This window comes from Oncorhynchus tshawytscha, linkage group LG24 (assembly GCF_018296145.1).
Source record: "Oncorhynchus tshawytscha isolate Ot180627B linkage group LG24, Otsh_v2.0, whole genome shotgun sequence".
Taxonomy (NCBI): domain Eukaryota; kingdom Metazoa; phylum Chordata; class Actinopteri; order Salmoniformes; family Salmonidae; genus Oncorhynchus; species Oncorhynchus tshawytscha.
Window position 1 is genome coordinate 22,206,785 of NC_056452.1, and position 17,224 is coordinate 22,224,008.

Sequence of the window (17,224 nt, forward strand, 5' to 3'; positions counted from 1 at the left end):
TCTGTGTAGGAGATCTACAGATATTCAACCAAATTGTGTTGAGTCTGTCTGAATAGAGGCACTGACCCCAGCCTGCACCTATTGGACTCTGAACACCAGATAACATCTGATAATCTGGGTCCTGGTACTGACACACACACTTAGAAAAACACAGCAGGAACATCACATTATTATTTGATTTAAGGTGAGGCCATCTGGGATCACACACACACACACACACACACACACACACACACACACCACACACACACACACACACACACGTCTCAATCAAAGGTTACTCAACACATGAGCGTGGTTCACCTCAACACCTCAACACAGAGACAATACAGGTTCAAACCCAGTCAGTCACACATCACTTCACTATGATGCATCCGTCCTAGAGCTGTGTGTCTCCTGACTACAATCCCTGTCCCATTATAACAGGTGTTCTATTAATACTAATAATGGTTAGAGAGGGATGGACCCTGACCCTTCTCTCTCTCTCTCTCAACTCTCTCTCGCTCTTAACTCTCTCCCTCTCGCTCTCTCTCTCTTAACTCTCTCAACTCTCTCTTAAATAACTCTCTCTCTCTTTACTCTCTCTCTCTTAACTCTCTTTCTTTATTCTCTCTCTTAACTCTCTCTCTCGCTCTCTTAACTCTCTCTTAACTCTCTCTCTTACCTCTCTCTCAACTCTCTCTCACTCTTAACTCTCTCACTCTTAACTCTCTCTCTCTTAACTCGCTCTCTTAACTCTCTCTCGCTTTACTCTCTCACTCTTAACTCTCTCTTAACTCTCTCTCTTTATTCTCTCTCTTTCTCAACTTTCTCTTAACTCTCTCTCAACTCTTAACTCTCTCACTCTTAACTCTCTCTCTCTTAACTCTCTCTCTCTTTACTCTCTCTCTTAACTCTCTCTTAACTCGCTCTCTCAACTCTCTCTCTCTCTTTACTCTCTCTCTCTTAACTCTCTCTCTCTTAACTCTCTCTTAACTTGCTCTCTCAACTCTCTCTCTCTCTCTCTCTTAACTCTCTCTTAACTCTTAACTCTCTCACTCTTAACTCTCTCTCTCTTAACTCTCTCTCTCTTTACTCTCTCTCTTAACTCTCTCTTAACTCGCTCTCTTTACTCTCTCTCTTAACTCGCTCTCTCAACTCTCTCTCTCTTTACTCTCTCTCTCTTAACTCTCTCTCTCTTAACTCTCTCTTAACTCGCTCTCTCAACTCTCTCTCTCTTTATTCTCTGTCTCTTAACTCTCTCTTAGCTCTCTCTCTCTTTACTCTCTCTCTCAACTCTCTCTTAACTCTCTCTCTTAACTCTCTCTCTCTACTCTCTCTCTCTTAACTCTCTCTTAACTCGCTCTCTCAACTCTCTCTCTTTTTCTCTCTCTTTCTTAACTCTCTCTTATAACTCTTTCTTTTTCTCTCTCTTAACTCTCTCTCTTAACTCTCTCTCTTTATTCTCGCTCTCTTAACTCTCTCTCTTTTTCTCTCTCAACTCTCTCTTATAACTCTCTCTTTTTCTCTCTCTCAACTCTCTCTCTCTTAACTCTTTCTCTATACCCTTTCCTCTCTCTCCTTTTCTTTCTACCCCTTTTCTCTTTCTCTCTCCACATTACATGTTTCGCACTCACCCCCTCCCCCTCTCCTCCTCCCCCCTCTCCTCCCTCTTGTTGTCCGCTCTACACTGCCAGTCAGTGATTTATCATGGTCATGTGTCAAAGGGTGAATGCTGGCCCGTCATTGGCTGACGACCGGACAACACCCACCGACCACTGGCTGAGGAGGGGGGAGGGGGATGAGGAGGTTGTAAACAGGGGTCTGTTCAGGAGGGCGACAACGTTACCGAATGTTCAGATATAAATACACTGTGCAGAGCAAACATGTAACTCATGTCACGTAGAATATGATAAAGAATGCGTTAGTTCTTTTTACTTTTCCAAAGAAAAGAGCTGAGCTTGGGACTGAGGAGAGTCAGAGGAGTGAGATGGAAACTGTTCCAGTCCAAACTCAATTACCAGGAGAATTCTCCCCCTCTCTCTCTCCCTCCTCTCTTTTTCTATCTTGCTCCACTCTCTCATGAGAATGTCTCAATATAGACCTATGTAAAGTCAAAGTGTCCCTCTCCATCTCCCTCTTGTCTCTTCACAGTGAGCGAATTGAAGAGAGAAGAGGGAGGGAACAGAAGCGTTAACTATACAATTATCTTAATCTTTGATTAAATCTCTTACTTTAGTTAAGTCACTTGTTTGTCAAAAAGGGCTGTTCCAGTCACACAGGGTAACCCCTCACTGACTGACTGTTGCTGTTTCAGGGTGACACTTCTTGGTTTTGACCCTGCTTATAGTCAAGGTGACCCGGTGGAGTGTGAGGGACCTGGGGCCTGGTGGAGCTCCAGGAGCCTGGCTCTTGCCTGATCAGCCTAGCCCAGCCACAGCTGCCTTCCAAGGGTTGAGAGAAATGTGATATGCAGAAGGTTAATGTGCATGTGGACAGAGAGGGGGTGGGGGGGTTAGGTTGCCCCCAGCAGATCATTCAGACTACTATGCTGCCTCCATCTGGCCACCATAGTGTATTACACTGCCCTGTAAAAACACAATAGTAACAGCTGATAAGAGGAGCATTGACACCTATTAGCCACTAGATGGCTCCAGCAACCCTCCAGCACCTGCTGATGCTCTCAGCGCAGTTTACATTTTAGATTTCAGTCATTTAGCAGACACTCTTATCCAGAGCGATTTACAGGAGAAATTACAGTTGAGTGCCTTGCTCAATGGCACATCGACACATTTTTAATCTAGGGGATTCGAACCAGCAACCTTTCAGTTACCCGCTGGGATACCTGTCGCCCCGACTCAACAGTCTACAGTGTCTTCCTCTAATCAAATCATATCAAAGCTAACTTTATTTTTCACAGGTGTAGATCTTACTGTGAAACGCTTACTTACAAGCCCTTAACCAACAGTGCAGTTCAAGAAGAGTTAAGAAAATATTTACCAAATAAACTAAATAATAAAAAGTAACACAATAAAATAAGAATAGAGAGGCTATATACAGGGGGTACCGGTACCGAGTCAGTGTGCGGAGGTGCAGGTTAGAGGTACATCCCCTCTTCTCCTCATATAACCCATATATCCCATTCATCTGATCTGACAACACATCAGAACTGAGGAAAGTAGTATGGAGCATGACTACAATGTTTCATTTGTCTAGTCCAGTTTTTTCACATCAGTGCAGGTTGAGGGAAGTAGATGAAGAAAATAAAATACAGTAGATTATTGAGACCAGGGCTGTCTACAGTAGATTATTGATACCAGGGCTGTCTACAGTAGATTATTGAGACTAGGGCTGTCTACAGTAGATTATTGAGACCAGGGCTGTCTACAGTAGATTATTGATACCAGGGCTGTCTACAGTAGATTATTGAGACTAGGGCTGTCTACAGTAGATTATTGATACCAGGGCTGTCTACAGTAGATTATTGATACCAGGGCTGTCTACAGTAGATTATTGAGACCAGGGCTGTCTACAGTAGATTATTGAGACTAGGGGTGTCTACAAGAGATTATTGAGACTAGGGCTGTCTACAGTAGATTATTGAGACTAGGGCTGTCTACAGTAGATTATTGAGACTAGGGCTGTCTACAGGATTATTGAGACTGTCTACAGTAGATTATTGAGACTAGGGCTGTCTACAGTAGATTATTGAGACTAGGGCTGTCTACAGTAGATTATTGAGACTAGGGCTGACTAGGGCTGTCTACAGTAGATTATTGAGACTAGGGCTGTCTACAGTAGATTATTGAGACCAGACTAGGGCTGTCTACAGTAGATTATTGAGACTAGGGCTGTCTACAGTAGATTATTGAGACTAGGCTGTCTACAGTAGATTATTGAGACCAGGGCTGTCTACAGTAGATTGTCTACAGTAGATTATTGAGACTAGGGCTGTCTAGAGATTATTGATACCAGGGCTGTCTAGTAGATTATTGAGACTGTCTACAGTAGATTATTGAGACTAGGGCTGATACCAGGGCTGTCTACAGTAGATTATTGAGACTGAGACCAGGGCTGTCTACAGTAGATTATTGAGACTGTCTACAGTAGATTATTGAGACCAGGGCTGTCTACAGTAGATTATTGAGACTAGGGCTGTCTACAGTAGATTATTGAGACTAGGGCTGTCTACAGTAGATTATTGAGACTAGGGCTGTCTACAGTAGATTATTGATACTGTCTATAGTAGATTATTGAGACTGTCTACAGTAGATTATTGAGACCAGGGCTGTCTATAGATTATTGAGACCAGGGCTGAGAGATTATTGAGACCAGGGCTGTCTACAGTAGATTATTGAGACTGTCTACAGTAGATTATTGAGACCAGGGCTGTCTACAGTAGATTATTGAGACTAGGGCTGTCTACAGTAGATTATTGAGACTAGGGCTGTCTACAGTAGATTATTGAGACTAGGGCTGTCTACAGTAGATTATTGAGACTAGGGCTGTCTACAGTAGATTATTGAGACTAGGGCTGTCTACAGTAGATTATTGAGACTAGGGCTGTCTACAGTAGATTATTGATTAGATTATTGAGACCAGGGCTGTCTGTTATTGAGACTAGGGCTGTCTACAGTAGATTATTGAGACCAGGGCTGTCTACAGTAGATTATTGAGACCAGGGCTGTCTACAGTAGATTATTGAGACCAGGGCTGTCTACAGTCGATTATTGATACCAGGGCTGTCTACAGTAGATTATTGCGACTAGGGCTGTCTACAGTAGATTATTGAGACCAGGGGTGTCTACAGTAGATTATTGAGACCAGGGGTGTCTAAGGTAGATTATTGAGACCAGGGCTGTCTATATAGATTGAGACTAGGGGTGTCTAAAGTAGATTTTTGAGACCAGGGTTGTATAAGGTAGATTATTGAGACCAGGGGTGTCTATATAGATTGAGACTAGGGGTGTCTAAACTACAGTAGATTATTGAGACCAGTGGTGTCTATAGTAGATTGAGACGAGGGGTGTCTCTGTAGAGAGACGCCACAATAGATTATTGAGACAAGGGGTCGCTACAGTAGATTATTGAGACTAGGCGTGTCTATTGTAGATTATTGAGACTAGGGGCTTCTATGGTAGATTATTGAGACTTGGTGTGTCTATAGTAGATTGAGACCAGGGGTGTCTACAGGGATTATTGATCACTAGAGAATGGCTGTCTACAGTAGATTATTGATACTCAGGGTGTGTCTGTGTGTAGATTATTGAGACCAGGGCTGTCTGCGTGCGTGATTATTGTGTGTCGTGTCTGTCTGTTTGTTCTGTGTAGATGCGTGCGTGCGATGCGTGCTGTGTAGATTATTGAGACCAGGGGTGTCTACAGTGATTATTGAGTGTGTGTGTGTGTGTGTGTGTGTGTTATGTGTGATCATATGTCATGATGAGACTCTAGATGAAAACCAGGGTCACAGGATGTATTGAGCCTAGTTGAGACTATGCTGTAGTTCCAGGGTTGTCATGATATCCAGACTTTGTATCAGAAGTTCCGACTGGGAAGTTTCTCTTGAACGACCCTCTAAATCGAAAATGTTGTTTCAACACTGACCTTTGACCTTTTCAACCAAAAGATGACGACAAATCCGTTTTTGACAACTACAATATGGATAATGTAGCTTATCAATATGGATAATGTAGCTTATCAATATGGATAATGTAGCTTATCAATATGGATAATGTAGCTTATCAATATGGATAATTCCGACTGGGAAGTTTATCAATATGGATAACCTTTTCAACCAAAAGATGACGCTTATCAATATGGATAATGTAGCTTATCAATATGGATAATGTAGCTTATCAATATGGATAATGTAGCTTATCAATATGGATAATGTAGCTTATCAAGCTAGCAAAAATCGTATTGGTTGAAAAATTGTTTCGACCAAAAAACACATGAATGAAACAAAGTCGCATTTCCCGACAACACAACTAGGAAACAGGAAGCTCTGACGAGCACCTGAACACAGCATAAATTCAGAAAGGCCAGGGAGAGGTCGTGATGATATGAGAAGGGGAAAACTGTTGTATAACGTTAGTCTGAACCCAAGACTTCCTGCATCTTTGATTATAACCTTCGCTCAACAGTTTATCAATCACAAACCACAGGCCAAAGGCAACAAAAGCATTGTACACTGCATTTGCAGAAGTGGATATGATTATTTATTAGCAAACAGTCTTAATCACATTAATATCTTCACAGTGTCTGTTTCACAATATGTAGCTACAGCTATGCTAAATAAAGCTAAGATTTTATGTAGAAAATGCAGAATTGTTATATAGAATGAAAAATGTCCTTCCTCAAAGAGGTCCAGGGAGGGGCTAGAGGTTACTCCCCTCAGTTCATCTGGCCCAGAGACAGAAGCTGAGTTGGCTCTTCAACACCACTGAAACACACACGCACACACACATACACGCTGTCCTTAGACACACACACGCTTACAGCAACATCACACGTTGTGACATAGTGGCAACAATGCTACAGCTACAATGCTGTCTCTTTAAACATTATCTCTACAATGCTATCTCTTTAAACATTATCTCTACAATGCTATCTCTTTAATATTATCTCTACAAGGTTATCTCTTTAATATTATCTCTACAATGCTGTCCCTTTAATATAATCTCTACAATGATATCTCTTTAAACATTATCTCTACAATGCTATCTCTTTAATATTATCTCTACAAGGTTATCTCTTTAAACATTATCTCTACAATGCTATATCTAATATTATCTCTACAATGTTATCTCTTTAATATTATCTGTGCAATGCTATCTCTTTAATATTATCTCTACAATGGTATCTCACATATTATCTCTACAATACTATCTCTTAAATATTATCTCTACAATGCTATCTCTAAAATACTCTTAACAATACTATGGCTACAGCATACATAACGTGAACACTCTGTGGCCCCTCCTACCTGAGGATGTATGTGACACAAGCGACGAAGAGTGGCGGTGAGGGTCTAGATTGGTGTGGCTGTGATGGGCGGGGTTTGGAGATGACAGCACTGTGAGTCTCTGCCCACATGTACCCTCCCCCTCTAACCAACACCCTGTACACCCCACTCACTGACTGACCCTTAGAACACACTGGGGGGGGAGCATCTTGTTAGTGCCTCTAATACAGGACATACGAGTGTGTGTGTGTGTGTGTGTGTGTGTGTGTGTGTGTGTGTGTGTGTGTGTGTGTGTGTGCGTGCGTGCGTGCGTGCGTGTGTGTGTGTGTGTGTACTCACGGTTCAGGTGGCTTTTGGTCAGAGTGTGTAAGTCCAGAGTGTGACACAGATCATACATAGAGACACCCAGTAACTCCTCTGGACGATAACTTAACAACCCAGTCACCCTACAACACACACACACACACATACAGATGATGGTTTTGTGTATATTTTATGTGTGTTTGTGGGAGTGCGTATGTATCTGTATGTTTGTGCATGCGTGTGTTTGTGTGCGAATCTGAGTGTGTGTGTTACCTTTGGTCACAGTAAGTGAACCTCATGTCCATGCTGTGATGGCTGGTGAAGGTGTGTGTGTGTAGGAGTGTGTGTGTGAGGGACAGGGGCTGGCAGGTGAAGAGCACACAAGTAAGAGAGGGTCCTGACACACACACCTTCAAACACCCTCGACACTGCAGCACCTAACACAACAACAGTAACACACACACACACATACACACACACACACACACACACACACACACACACACACACACACATAAACACACACATTTAACTGGAATTTACAAATGGTAAATACACCTTTTTCTTGTCACCAAAAAGATGTTGTTTGTCACCTCTATCCTGATGACAGGGACCATTTGGCACAAAAAGTGTAACTAAAGGTTTATTGGAAGTTAATCTTCACCTTCCAGCCAGCTGATCTGAGGTTGACAGTTCTTCCTCTGTGAGTCACTGTACACTTCATCCTCATCAGAAAGTCCCTCAGTCCTCCACACCCGCTCCGCCCTGGAAGTACAAACACAACACAACCATCACACAACTATCACACAACCATTTCACAACTATGACAAAACCCTTTCAAAACTATCACGCAACTGTCTCACAAACATTACACAGCTATTTCACAACTATCAGACAACCATTTCACAACTACCACAGAACCGTTTCAGAATCAATTATTTTGTAAGGAAATACCATACCTAGTCAGTAAAAGCAGAACACACCACTAACACACATACAGTACCAGTCAAAAGTTTGGACACACCTACTTTATTTTATTTTGACAATTTTCTACATTGTAGAATAATAGTGAAGAAACCAAAACTATGAAATAACACATATAGAATCATGTAGTAACTCAAAATATATTTGATATGTTAGATTCTTCAAAGTAGCCTCCCGTTGCCTTCATGACTGCTTTGCACACTCTTGGCATTCTCTCAACCAGCTTCACCTGGAATGCTTTTCCAACAGTCTTGAAGGAGTTCCCATATATGCTGAGCACGTTTTTATTATTTATTTAACCTTTATTTTAATTAAGAAGGAAAGAAATTCCACAAATGAACTTGTAACAAGGCACACCTGTTAATTAAAATGCATTCCAGGTGACTACCTCAAAAAGTGGTTGAGAGAATGCCAAGAGTGTGCAAAGTTGTCACCAAGGGAAAGAGTGGCTGCTTTGAAGAATCTAAAATCTAAAATATATTCAGATTTGTTTCAGAGTTTTTTGGTTACTACATGACTCCATATGTGTTGTTTCATAGTTTTGACGTCTTCACTATTATTCTATGATGTAGGAAATTGTAAAAATTAAGAAAAGCCCTTGAATGAGTAGGTGTGTCCAAACTTCTGACTGGTACTGTATATGTACAGATGTATGATCTTAATTTGAGCCAGTTTGCTACAGAAGGATAAAAATTGTTCATCAACAGGAAGTGTGTATTATTATGTGGATTCTAATTAATGGCCATTATTTGTAGGGGTTGATACATTTTTCGTTACGTCAAATTAAGTCTGACATTTTAAAATGGAAATTACAAACTTTATAAATGTTTTTACATCTCCAGTACACTGCAGGACAATTATCATCAACAAAAGAGTAATCAAATGAAGATCCTACATCTGTTTACACACCTGCAGTGAGGTCAAGGTTGTCTCTGATTTCCTTATGGTCAGAGGGGTGTGTGAAATCATATATGCTATGCCCCATCAACTCCACCTGGAGAAAAACATTCATATATAAATCACTCAGTTTGTGTGTGTGTGTGTGTGTGTGTGTGTGTGTGGGGGGTGTAAGTGTAAGTACCTGAGTTAAACCCATGTATTCTCTGATGTTATCTGACAGGTAGATCATGTCTCCTTCTGTCGTTACCACGACGACAAAGCCACCCAGAATCCTCAGGTATAGATCTGTCTCCCCCATCTCCTTCTTTCGCTCCTCCCTCCTCTCCCCGAGCTCCCTGTCTCCCGCCTCCTTATTTCCCTCCGCCCACCTCTCTCTCGCTCCCTCCTCCCTCCTCTCCCTCGTTTCCCTCTCTCCCTGCTCCCTCGTTTCCCTCTCTCCCTCCTTGTCCCTCCTCTCCCACGTCTGTCGGTCAGCAAAGCCTAGGATAAAGAGACATAAACAATATGACTGGGTGTGTGTATTTGTTTGTTTGTTTGTGAGTGAGTGAGAGAGAAAGTGAGTGTGTGTGTGTGTGTGTGTACCAGAGAGCAGTGTGTGTATGCGTAGGTAGCTGATGGTTAGTCGTATGATGGAGGGTTTGTCTAGCTGTGGGCGGAGGGAGGAAGGGAGGGGGAGGAGTTGAGACATGTCAATCAACACCTGAGACTCTGCTCTCCGCCTAGCCCTCGCTGCTTCACAACTCATTATCCTAAGGAAGAGAGACAGAGAGAAAGATAGAGATAAATAGTACAATGATAATGACAGTGTGTGTGATGGGGTGCATGGTGGGTAAACTCTTCATACCCTACATCTAAGGCACACCACAACACCCGCTTTCTATGGAGTTCCCATTAATGCCTAAAAAGTGTTGACTAGGCACATGTCGACTGACTGGTTGTCTTGTGGCGTGAAAGACTGAGTCAAAGGTTTCCTTGAAGATTGAATAATAAGGAAACACAAGTATTTTCTGCTCGTCTTTACCAAGGTGCCAGTAGTTTTGGACCTGAGTGTAGTCTCAAATATACAATGCAGTTACTCGAGCAAATATATGCAGGTGAAATGCACTATGAATAAGATAATGTATCATTTAAAAACACTTACATTTGTAAACTGATTCTCTATTTTTAGTCATGATATTAAATGTATTTTCTGCACTACGATCTGATGTGAAGCTAGATATCCTACCTCCTCCTCTCTCTCTCCGGGGTCATGCTGTGTAGAGATGGTGCTCTCTGCTCTTCTGCTCCAGATTTCGTAACACAGTTTTCACTCACACCAATCGATAAATGAAAATAAAAGTTTAATAAAATCGACTAAATATATTATTCCGCTCCGTTCGGCTGGTCTGATGGTAGACAGCTGTCGTTTCCTCCACTATCCACTTGTGACTGGCCCCTACAACCCCAACGCGTGATAGGTCAATTTTCTAGGATCCTGCCCCAAAACACACCTTAACATGGTTCATCCACACACGTGTGGAAACACCCTGTGTGTGTGTGTGTGTGTGTGAGATAGAAAGAGAAACAGAGCTAGAGACAGAGAGCAAAATAACACTAGAGTTATGCAGTTATGCTGCCCTCTACTGTCAGTACTGATGTGAACCTGCAGCATAACAGGGTGGTTGTCAGGAAGACAGAGGGTTCTAGATGGATAGAACCAGTTTTAGCATGGACATTGCCATCGAGGCCTTCCACCATTTTAAAGTGGTCAACTGGGTGGGGATTCCTATGGGTTGGGAGTGATCAGCCAAAGAGCAGAGCATCGTCTTCTTCTTCAAATTGGGCTCTCTGGTTTGTAAATGTCTTTAAACTATATCACCGCCACCTAGTGGCCACAATAAAATGAATTTCACACAATATTTGTTTCAGGACCACCATTGTAGGTGGTGGTGAATCCCCAATAGTAACTTAATGCTTTTTTCAAACAAAAAATAAAAATGGAGATAGCCTGAATGGCACTGCCCATGTTGTGACAGACACCATAATGGCACAGATACAAAAATGAGTCCTCTTTTTAAACCTTCCCTCGGTTTACAGAAGAAGAAACTCAAGCACAATTCAGATTCTCCCTCCTCCTGTATCACCCTCTCCTCCTGTATCCCCCTCTCCTCCTGTATCACCCTCTCCTCCTGTATCCCCCTCTCCCCCTCTCCTGTATCCCCCTCTCTTCCTGTATCCCCCTCTCCTCCTGTATCACCCTCTCCTCCTGTATCCCCCCTCACCTCCTGTATCCCACCTCCTCACCTCCTCCATTCCATTCTCCTCCTGTATCACCCTCTCCTCCTGTATCCCCCTCACCTCCTGTATCCCCCTCACCAACCTCCATTCCATTCTCCTCCTGTATCCCCCTCTCCTCCTGTATCACCCTCTCCTCCTGTATCATCCTCTCCTCCTGTATCATCCTCGCTCCTGTATCATCCTCTCCTCCTGTATCATCCTCTCCTCCTGTATCATCCTCTCCTCCTGTATCACCCTCTCCTCCTGTATCACCCTCTCCTCCTGTATCATCCTCTCCTCCTGTATCACCCTCTCCTCCTCTATTCCCCTCTCCTCCTGTATCATCCTCTCCTCCTGTATCACCCTCTCCTCCTGTATCACCCTCTCCTCCTGTATCATCCTCTCCTCCTGTATCACCCTCTCCTCCTCTATTCCCCTCTCCTCCTGTATCACCCTCTCCTCCTGTATCACCCTCTCCTCCTGTATCCCCCTCACCTCCTGTATCCCCCTCTCCTCCTGTATCCCCCTCACCTCCTCCATCCCCCTCCCCTCATCTCCTGTTCCCCTCTCCTCCTCTATCCCCCTCTCCTCCTGTATCACCCTCCCCTCCTCTATCCCCCTCTCCTCCTGTATCACCCTCCCCTCCTCTATCCCCCTCTCCTCCTGTATCACCCTCCCCTCCTCTATCCCCCTCTCCTCCTGTATCACCCCCCCTCCTCTATCCCCCTCTCCTCCTGTATCACCCTCTCCTCCTGTATCACCCTCTCCTCCTGTATCCCCCTCACCTCCTGTATCCCCCTCACCTCCTCTATCCCCTCTCCTCCCCCCTCATCTATTCCCCCTCTCCTCCTCTATCCCCCTCTCCTCCTGTATCACCCTCCCCTCCTCTATCCCCCTCTCCTCCTGTATCACCCTCCCCTCCTCTATCCCCCTCCTCCTGTATCACCCTCCCCTCCTCTATTCCCCTCTCCTCCTGTATCACCCTCTCCTCCTCTATCCCCCTCTCCTCCTGTATCACCCTCCCCCCTCATCTATTCCCCTCTCCTCCTCTATCCCCCTCCTCCTGTATCACCCTCCCCTCCTCTATTCCCCTCTCCTCCTGTATCACCCTCTCCTCCTGTATCACCCTCCCCTCCTCTATTCCCCTCTCCTCCTCTATCACCCTCCCCTCCTCTATCCCCCTCCCTCCTCTATCCCCCTCTCCTCCTGTATCACCCTCACCTCCTCTATTCCCCTCTCCTCCTGTATCACCCTCCCCTCCTCTATTCCCCTCTCCTCCACTATTCCCCTCTCCTCCTGTATCACCCTCCCCTCCTCTATCCCCTCCTCCTCCTGTATCACCCTCCCCTCCTCTATCCCCCTCTCCTCCTGTATCACCCTCCCCTCCTCTATTCCCTTCTCCTCCTGTATCACCCTCTCCTCCTGTATCACCCTCTCCTCCTGTATCACCCTCCCTCCTCTATTCCCCTCCCCTCCTCTATCCCCCTCTCCTCCTGTATCACCCTCCCCTCCTCTATTCCCTTCTCCTCCTGTATCACCCTCCCCTCCTCTATCCCCTCCTCCTCCTGTATCACCCTCTCCTCCTGTATCACCCTCCCCTCCTCTATTCCCCTCTCCTCCTGTATCACCCTCCCCTCCTCTATTCCCCCTTTCCTCCTGTATCCCCCTCCCCTCCTCTATTCCCCTCCTCCTCCTGTATCACCCTCCCTCCTCTATCCCCTCCTCCTCCTGTATCACCCTCCCCTCCTCTATCCCCTCCTCCTCCTGTATCACCCTCACCTCCTGTATTCCCCTCTCTTCCTGTATCACCCTCCCCTCCTGTATTCCCCTCTCTTCCTGTATCACCCTCCCCTCCTGTATTCCCCTCTCTTCCTGTATCACCCTCCCCTCCTCTATTCCCCTCTCCTCCTCTATCCCTTCTCCTCCCACCCCCTCCTCTATTCCCCTCTCCTCCTCTATCCCCCTCCCCTCCTCTATCCCCTCTCCTCCTCCGCATTTCTGTTTCCAAAACTTCTCATTTACCTCCTCCCTAACATACTCCTGGACCTCCCCCATACACCTGATCTTCCCGTCAATATTCCTGAACCTCCTCCCCTCAATACTCCTGAACCTCCCTCCCCTCCATACTCCTGAACCTCCCCTCTTTGCTCCTGAACCTCCCCTCCCCTCCATACTCCTGAACCTCCCCTCTTTGCTCCTGAACCTCCTGGCCTCAATACTCCTGAATCTCCCCTCTTTGGTCCTTTGACCAATCAGATCAGCTCTTTTAACAATAATTGGCAAAAGATCAAAATTGGGCTGCCTGTGTTTATTCAGCGAAATACTTCGTTTCTCCTGTAAGGGCCTCAGGGCTGCCTCGAGTTCCTCCTGCAATGAGACAATGGTTGAGATCCTGTCCGACTACAGCGCAGACACATTCAGATCTTACAATGCCTGGATAGGTATTTCACATACAGTATCAACTAATACCATTATATGATATAACAATCCTGAATAGGTATTTAACATACAGTATCAACTAATACCATTATATGATATAACAATCCTGAATAGGTATTTAACATACAGTATCAACTAATACTATTATATGATATAACAATCCTGAATAGGTATTTAACATACAGTATCAACTAATACTATTATATGATATAACAATCCTGAATAGGTATTTAACATACAGTATCAACTAATACCATTATATGATACAACAATCTGATACCCGCCTGCAGTCGATGACGTTGCATACAACCATTGGATGATGCAATGCAACGCCTGCACATCTAAAATCGGACAGGAAGTCGAACAATGGGCTTCTTCAACATTTCCAAAAGTATCAGGGAGCCCACTCTGGACATGTTCTGTACTTGTAGAGCAGGGTGGAGGGCCTAGTGTCTGCACATTTGAGTTTTTTCCTTTCAATGAAACCCTAGAAAACTAGGTATGGCGAGTTTCTTACGAATTACTGATCTTAATTCATTCATCAAGTACAAGGGAGGAGAGGAAACCCACAGGCACTCAGACACTGTAGAGTAGATTGTTCTGATTGTATGTTGTCCAAGAACAAATCAAATCATAGGGTACTTAAGATATTCACTTTTATATATTCAATTGTCCATAAATGAATGTACAGATGTTGTGTTCTTAATCTAAACACTAGGTTTCAAATGACAACACAACTTTTTGTAGCGGCATCGACAGACGACTTGTAGAGTCCTAAAGAAGGCCTAGGAAGGCCAAAATGTCACAAATTTCCCAACTTCATTCAGTTATTTTTCTAAACAGTATTCAACAGTATGCCACACATCATTTCTATGGATTTCAGTCCCAAAACATCTTACATATCTTTGGGCCATTCTTGTATGGAATCGCCCCAATATCTGATAACACATTGCTAATTAACAGATAAGAGGATTAGAGCCACGTCACAAAGATTTGTAGATATGTTGTATTTTAAATGAAGTGATGACGATTATGGGGGGATAACTAATACACTTTTATTCAGATGGAGACAGCCACATTCAGACCCTTCTGTAGGAATGTCAAGGATACAAGTTGAGGCTCCACCAAACACAGCAATGTTTAGAGAACGAAACCAAAAAGAGAAGCATATACCTGAACCTGTTTTGACTGAGTAAAGCCCTCAAGGATTAGCCGTCTTGTTTTTTAGTTTTTTACTGTCAAACAAAGGTATTGGCTGTAAATATGTTTTGTAAGAAAATGTGACTCATCACTGCCATGTTCTGCTAACAACACATAAGTAGCATATTAACCACACACATATACACCACACACATATACACACATATACACCACACACATATACACACATATACACCTCACACATATACACCACACACATATACACCACACACATATACACCTCACACATATACATCACACACATATACACCTCACACATACTGTATACACCACACACATATACACACATATACACCTCACACATATACACCTCACACAAATACACACATATACACCACACACATATACACCACACACATATACACCACACACATATACACCTCACAAAATACACACATATACACCTCACACATATACACCTCACACATATACACCACACACATATCCACATATACACATATACACACATATACACCTCACACAAATACACACATATACACCTACACACATATACACCTCAAACATATACACCACACACATATCCACCACACACATATACACACATATACACCACACACATATACACCACACACATATACACCTCAGACATATACACCATACACATATACACACATATACACCTCACACATATACACCTCACACATATACACCTCACACATATACACCTCACACATATACACCACACACATATACACACATATACACCATACACATATACACACATATACACCACACACATATACACCACACACATATACACCTCACACATATACACCTCACACATATACACCATACACATATGCACACATATACACCACACACATATACACCACACACATATACACCTCACACATATACACCACACACATATACACCACACAAATATACACCACACACATATACACCTCACACATATACACCTCACACATATACACACATATACACCTCAAACATATACACCACACACATATACACCACACACATATACACACATATACACCACACACATATACACCACACACATATACACCATACACATATACACACATATACACCTCACACCTATACACCTCACACATATACACCATCACACATATACACACATATACACCACACACATATACACCTCACACATATACACCACACACATATACACCACACACATACACACCACACACATATACACCTCACACATATACACCACACACATATACACCACACACATATACACCTCACACATATACACCTCACACATATACACGTCACACATACACACCACACACATATACACCTCACACATATACACCACACACATATACACCTCACACATATACACCACACACATATACACCTCACACAAATACACACATATACAACACACACATATACACCACACACATATACACACACATATACACCTCACACAAATACACACATATACACCACACACATATACACACACATATACACCTCACACATTTACACACATATACACCACACACATATACACACATATACAACACACACATATACACCACACACATATACACACATATACACCTCACACATATACACACATATACACCTCACACATATACACACATATACACCTCACACATATACACACATATACACCACACACATATACACCACACACATATACACCTCACACATATACACACATATACACCTCACACATATACACACATATACACCTCACACATATACACACATATACACCTCACACAAATACACACATATACAACACACACATATACACCACACACATATACACACACATATACACCTCACACAAATACACACATATACACCACACACATATACACACATATACACCTCACACAAATACACACATATACACCACACACATATACACACACATATACACCACACACATATACACACATATACACCTCACACATATACACACATATACACCTCACACATATACACACATATACACCTCACACATATACACCTCATACATATACACCACACACATATACACCTCACACATATACACCACACACATAAACACACATATACACCTCACACATATACACACATATACAACACACACATATACACCTCACACATATACATCACACACATATACACCGCACACGCAGTCAT

General features: G+C 43.2%; 1 protein-coding gene across 1 annotated transcript; it reads right to left on the minus strand.

Moving 5' to 3' along the window:
* Nucleotides 1-6,163: 6,163 nt before the first annotated feature.
* On the minus strand, nt 6,164-10,671 carry LOC112244629 (endothelial PAS domain-containing protein 1-like). Its single transcript, XM_042305535.1, has 9 exons — nt 10,359-10,671; nt 9,716-9,882; nt 9,315-9,613; nt 9,143-9,227; nt 7,914-8,014; nt 7,523-7,686; nt 7,286-7,392; nt 6,968-7,139; nt 6,164-6,424 (listed from the first exon to the last, which is right to left on the minus strand). Exons 1-9 carry the CDS (start codon nt 10,382-10,384, stop codon nt 6,376-6,378), a joined length of 1,170 nt encoding a protein of 389 aa, XP_042161469.1. The 5' UTR covers nt 10,385-10,671; the 3' UTR covers nt 6,164-6,375.
* Nucleotides 10,672-17,224: the final 6,553 nt, after the last annotated feature.